The sequence below is a fragment of the Leopardus geoffroyi genome, chromosome D4 (genome assembly GCF_018350155.1).
Source record: "Leopardus geoffroyi isolate Oge1 chromosome D4, O.geoffroyi_Oge1_pat1.0, whole genome shotgun sequence".
Classification (NCBI taxonomy): domain Eukaryota; kingdom Metazoa; phylum Chordata; class Mammalia; order Carnivora; family Felidae; genus Leopardus; species Leopardus geoffroyi.
The window spans coordinates 19,345,975-19,352,440 of NC_059342.1; the positions used below are offsets into that span (position 1 = coordinate 19,345,975).

General features: G+C 49.0%; 1 protein-coding gene across 2 annotated transcripts in view; it reads right to left on the reverse strand.

Annotated features, from left to right (window-relative positions):
* Nucleotides 1–6,190, reverse strand: part of GNA14 (G protein subunit alpha 14) — a 209,111-nt gene extending 202,921 nt beyond the window's left edge. For both annotated transcript variants that reach the window (XM_045469048.1, XM_045469049.1), the window contains exon 1: nt 6,067–6,190. In XM_045469048.1, coding sequence (XP_045325004.1) covers nt 6,067–6,190 — 124 coding nt within the window. The remainder of the gene's footprint in view (nt 1–6,066) is intronic.
* Between the last annotated feature and the right edge of the window lie 276 nt (nt 6,191–6,466).

A 6,466-nucleotide genomic window follows, 5' to 3' on the forward strand; every position in this document is an offset into this window, starting at 1 on the left:
GCTGGTACCCTTCGATTCCTTCCACAGTTTTTGCAGCAAGGGCTGCTTGACCCCCAGGGAGCCCCACCCCAGGCCATCAGCACTCAGATCACAGAGCACATCTTGATTTATAGCAACCACCCAGAAACGATTGACCCAGGAATGCGCCCTAATGCCGCACCAAGACTTGAGGTTCTCACAGGGGCAAGTAAGGCTCAGAGAGCTGTCAAGCTTGGAAGGCAATGGACCAACCCATGCTGATTGCTGTGTCCCCGAGAAGGGCCCCAGAAATGCCCTGCTACTGGTTCTTTCCCAGTCTTTATTATTCAAATCTTTCCATTTCATGAAAAGTCCTGGTGAGAATTCTCCCACTCAAGTCCCCTTTTTGCCTGGATTTCAATTTTTGTCTTTAGTAATACCTTTGCTACAGACTCACTAAAAACCCCTCTCTGCCTTCTCAATCTAGCTACCCTCCTCCCTGCAACCCCACACATGGGGGTTCTTACGACAAAACTTCTGTCATTCAAGTACAACTGGAAGAGAAAAAGGTTTTATTGACCACAAGGCATCTTTTAAGGGAAAAAAGAAAAAAAAAAAAAAAAAACAACACCTTGTGGGGTAAGGCTTTTTTTTTTTTTTTTAACATTGCTTTTTTCACCCAACTCTACTGTCAAGTTTTTCCCTTCTTTATCTGCTCACAGCATTACAGCCTTAAGATGTTCATCCTCTAACTCCATGCCTTTAGGAATGGGATTCTTCAGATATGTAGATAATGGTGAGTGATGTGAATTGGGAACCCGCTAGCTTTGTTTCTAGTGCCCTCAACATCTGAAAAGACAAAGTACCGTTCTCCACCCAAAGTAATTGAGTCCCTGTAGAGTAATGGCTGAATACCCAACTGGGAAGGTCGTCAACTGGAGGTCCAGGCTCCTCTTTATGCCAGAGATTATGAGTTGGGGGGTGGGGGGTGGAAACCATGATGGGCCACGTTGCAGCAACGTAAGAACCAGCTTGAAGGTGGTCTCATTGCACAAATTGGGTACAATCTGAGTGTCAAAATAATTAAGTACAGTAATGAAGTAAAAACCAGTGAGGGATTCAGGAGTATGTATTAATAATGAATAGGGACAAAAGGAAGGCTTTTACAGTAACACATGCGGTGCCAACTGGTCAACGTGGAGAGAGTGCTGGATTTGGAAAATCATTTTGCAGCCATCGTGGTGTATACATCGTGGTGTATACAGGGATATATGGTGAGGAGCAGGATATTTGCCTGGCCTTAAGAAGTGTCTCCCCGCAAAACTGGTAGACAATAGACCATGTGCAACATCTTGAAAAAGTGACTGAATGTAACATCACCGTGGGGCAGATGGAGATGGTGTGCTTCCACCGAGGACCTTCAGAGAACACAACATCACATATCCAGAGTTCCATACTGGATATAAATTATACCTCAGTATAGCTTATTTGAAAAGGTACAAAAAGTACCTTTCATAGTCCATGGTTTGAAAAGGTTCTGCATTAGTTTAGAGGCAAAAGGAATACTCTGCTTGTATCCATGATACAGCAGTCCCCTGAAGACCTCTGAAGAGACCATCTCTACCCACAATGGACAAAAGCCAGAGATAAAGTCACACGGTCCTCCGTTCTGAAGCACATTACGGGACAAAAAAAAAACTAAGCATTTTTACAGTAACATCTATTTAGCAGTTTAGAGAATATTCATGTAAAGGGCTAAAATAAAATACAAAAACTGAACGAAATCTTGCCTCCAAGGACCCCTTCGTATCATCCCACAACCTAAGAACACTGTTACTTTTCTCCAAAGTTTCTCTTCATAGTGGGGAGAAGTTTCTATGTGTCCTGCACAAGTCCACACATGGGCAGCCATCAGTACCTTAACCACCCAGTTTCTTACGGCCCTATCCACATGATCCCCCCCCCCCCCCGCCAGAAGATCCCCCTTCATGCACTGCCTGAACCACCTTTTATTCTCTATTAAGCATTTGACAATCCTCCCAACAGTTACTTGCAAACTAACACCTCCAACTTAGCACTTACAAATGATCTCCAGCATGTGGGAAAAGTGTTGGTTTGAACCAAGAGAAGAGTAAGGAACATGGGCATACTTAACCATTTCACTCCTTTGCTTCTTCCGAGCCAGAAAAGTCACTTTCTACTGAGACAACCACCCTCCCTCCACCCTTTCCTCTAACAGACTTCCAGCCTATGAACGTGATCATTAGTCTCAAGATGATATTTTGTTATAACCAATGCAATAAAATTTTAGGGGACTCAGATTTTCACCCATTTTGGCGTAAGTATGAAGGTAGACCCTGAAATCAGCTTATGGTTCAGAAAGTAAGGGAAACTCAAAGCCAAACATTACCGTGAAAGCACTACCAGGACATTTTAGGTCAACTGCTATGCAACCTGCAACCGATCGACTAAAATAGAGAGTAACACCTCACTGGTGGCAAAAAAATGCTCAAAAATGGAGTGAAGGCAGCAGAAATTTAACCACTGCCAGACAAACCCAAGAGAAGTTAGTCTACGGCTAAGAAAGGGTACAGCCAGGGTTTGAACCCAGGTGGTCTGGCCTCAGCACTTAGATTTGCAGTCCCTATGCCAGTCTAAGTTGAATACCAATTCCCCAGCACACATGCCTCCCAGACAGTTCCCACACGAAGGTCTACATCCAAAATTGAGTGTTTCCAGAGACTGACGGCTTAAGTCTTAACAATTTACTAAGCCTCGTCTAATATTTAAAAAAAAAAAAAATCAATAAAAGATCCCATTTCTCCCCCTTAATTGCCATTGTCCAGACACTTTCTTCCTGTACTGAGTAGTACTCATCAAGATTCTTACTAGAACTCGTTTCAGTCCTTTTATCTGAAGAGCTGATAAGGAATCTCTCCTACTAAACTCAACCATATTCTTTATTCCCCCATCTCCTTCAGCTAAGAGTGTTACACTGACATTTCACAATTACTAGCCCTAACCAGACAGCAGCTTTTAGCTTTCCTGGCTGACAGGAATCTAGGCTTTTATTATAAATGCAAACAGGATACGGCTCTATTGAATGCACTTCGGAAACCTCCTCAAATCATTTTGTTGAAAAAGCATGCTTCCTTGTCACTGAGTTGGTGGCTTTTCAGGTCATTCCATACTCCACACAGGGTCCTCCACTCCCATTAGCAAAGTGGGGTTTTCACCTGAGGCATCTGAGGCGTGGGTTATGTAATGGTGCCATTAAAGAGACTCCGATCAATTCTTCAAACTGCACAGAGACAAATCAACATACAACAGGTCCTGATTCCTGTATTTTTTTAAAAGCTTTTTTAAAGTTTGTTGTGTGTGTGCACGCATGAGTGTGTGTGTGTGAGAGAGAGAGACACAGACACAAACACAGAGACACACAGACACACACACACACACACACAGAGACAGAGAGACAGAGACAGACACACACTGAGAGACACTGAGAGACAGAATCCCACACAGACTCTGAACGGTGATCATGGAGCCCAACCCAGGGGTCCATCTCACGAACTGAGATCATGACCTGCGCTGAAATCAAGAGTTGTACGCTTAACCAGCTGAGCCACCCAGGCGCCCCAAATTTCTGTATCTATGAAGTCCTTTCCTCCTCCTGGATCTGTGGAGTCATTTCCTCCTCAATACCTGAGGCTCCTGCCCAGGCCTGAAGTCGATACGGACTAAAAGCTTTCTCCATTTTGATGTAACTAGACCAACTTTTCTTTCCTTGAAGCTTTCCAGGAGGGTGACTCCTTGTATTCAAAATTAATAAACTGGTGGGAGAGAGGATTCCTGTCTGAAAGGGATGAAATGGAAGAAATGCAAGTGTGCCCTGCTCCCTGGAAGAAACCAGAGGTTTTGAAGTCCCTCCTTGGGGTTCCTGACGGCTCTATGTGGTTTGGAAACTATTTCTAGTGGTTTCTAAGTAACTAGCACGGAGCCAATATGCTAGTCACAGCTGGACACAATGAAAACGGGGATCTTGAGAGGTCAGGCAGTGCCTGGAGGGTGCAGGAAGACTGGGGCAAAGGCGCGGGGGAGGCAAAGAAGATATTCTAGTCACTAGTATTAAACTTGACCTCCAGGGCAAACAACTTCCCTACAATATTTTTACCCCAGTTTGAGTGCAAACGCAAGCATCTTACTACACCTCCCCCCCAAAAAAAACAAACACCAGGCTTGATGCCAATTCAGTATGGCTCAGTGTACCGCTCAAATCTTCACAGGAAACTCCTGGTATGTTCCAGACACTGTGCTTCATACACTGACACAAATCAACATACTTCACACTACGAGAGACGGTTCAGACTTCCCTTGAAAAGAAGCTTGCGGCCGAAACCAGGTGAGCCCCTATCAGTCTGTGGGGCCTGAGGCAAGGGTACAAATGGAGGCCCAAGTAATTACTTTAAAGAGGTCATCAAGCTAGCCAACTGTCACACAATCCTCCTCCCTTAACAAATGGAGCTTTTTAACAACCTGAAAGGCCAGGTACTATTTACAATTGCAGATCCCTGGGAGTTCCCAGCCAGACATGAAACAGCCCTGCCAATGGACACAAGCTCTTCCCTCCCCCACCCAGGCTCCCTCTCCCCCCAGGGAGGCCTGGTGAGGGGGGTGGGGCACACCTGTAGACCCTCAACCCACATTTCCAAGCTCTTCCATCACCCCAGCACATCTGCCCTTGGGCATTCCTTAGGGATGGGATCTGCCCCCCCACACTTGGGGAGGCCGTGGAAGCTGGCTTGGTGCCTTTGGGCACGGAATTCCGATGTGAGTGGGGAGGGGGGTGGCAACGAGTATCCTGGGGGGACAGCCCCCTCCATGGGCAGACACCAAGCCCACTGGGGAGGGGTACACCCTAGTGAAGGCCAGACACCCCTACATAAACTCTCTGAACTCCAGGGAGTAAGAGCAAAAGGCTTCCTTTGCCCAGGCCCGAAGGCGACACGGACTAAAAGCTTTCTCCATTTTATTGTAACTAGACCAACTTTTCTTTTCTTGAAGCTTTCCCACAGGGTCACTCCTTGTATTCAAACATCAACTGGTGTGAGAGGGTTCCTGTCTGGAAGGGATGAAAGAATCGAAATGCTTCCAACTCTCTAGAAAGATCTCACGGCTACTATCATCCTCTCAAAGAAAATGTCAATACTCCTTAAGCAGCCAACGGAATGCACAGGGTTCTAGAACTAAAATCAGAAAAGGTGGGCTCCACAAATTGGGCAAACCTTAGCATTTTCTTTGTTTTTGAAAGAACCAGAGGAGTAACTAGGCACTGCAGCTGGGGCAGCCCATTCCAAACTCTAGGAAGGGGCGCAGGCTGAGTGAAACCCAACAAGGGAGGTCTGGGCCTGCTGCGTGCAAACAGGCCTGGCCAAAGGGAGTCACCGAAGGGAGGCAATTGTCATCACAGTAGGGTGAGTGGCTAGAGCCTGCACATCACCCCCGTTACTGACCTGGTATCTGCTTTGTCTTTTCTCAAAGCAAGTTTACCAATTTTCCGGGCCTCCATAGTTAATTCTCCGGGATGGGGATGTTATTACCCGCCCGCATTATGGCCCAGTGTCGCGGTGACAACTTAGCACAGTCCGCACTCGGTGAGCACTCACTCACCCGTACTTAAAACCGGGAGCACAGCGGCCAGAGCGGAACCCAAAGCGGTACAGGAGGCAGTTCCCCACCACCTACCCCGACATCCAAGAAAAGGCTCTGAAGCAGCTGTGCGCGCCGGGGGCAGCAGAGTGGGGTGAAGGCAGTGTTAGGGAGGGGGGCAAACAAGGCAAACCCTGGTCAAATGCTAGGTCTCACCCGTTTTGGGGTAGGGAAAGGGTGCCTTTGAAAGTCGCCCAACTGGAGGTGCGAAGGACAGGTGCCGAAGGCCCCCAGGGGCCGGCCACCGAGCCCCCCCACCCCGGGGTGGGGGCGGGCAGGAAGGAGCCACGCTGCACCCCTCTGGCTCCAGGCCCGGAGGGGATCTGAGAGAGGGGAGCAGCCGGGAGGGAGGGAGGAAAACGCTCGGCGAGTGGGGGTCCGGGAGTCGCAGTCACTCACCCAACAGCAGCAGCTTGAACTCGCGGCGCGCGTCCTTCTTGTCCCGGCGAAGCTGCCGCTCGATTTCGGCGCTGATGCGCTGCGACTCCTTCTCCTCCGCGGACAGGCAGCAGCAGCCGGCCATGGCGCGCGCTGCACCCGACGGCGCGACGCGGTCCCGAGAGCCCCGATTCTCCGCCGGCCGCTCGCCCGGCCGAGCCGCGACAGGCACCCGGGTTCGGAGAGAAAAGGACGAGACCTCTTTGACTTAGGGGAGTACGAGGCCTGGCCTTCGGAGGCTCAGTCCGCTCCTCGAGGGTCGATGCCGAGGCGGGGGCGAATTCGGAGCGCCAGGAACTTGAGGGGATCCCCGCAGCTCCGGGCGCACCAGCCCCACACTCGTCCCGGGGGAGGAGGAGGG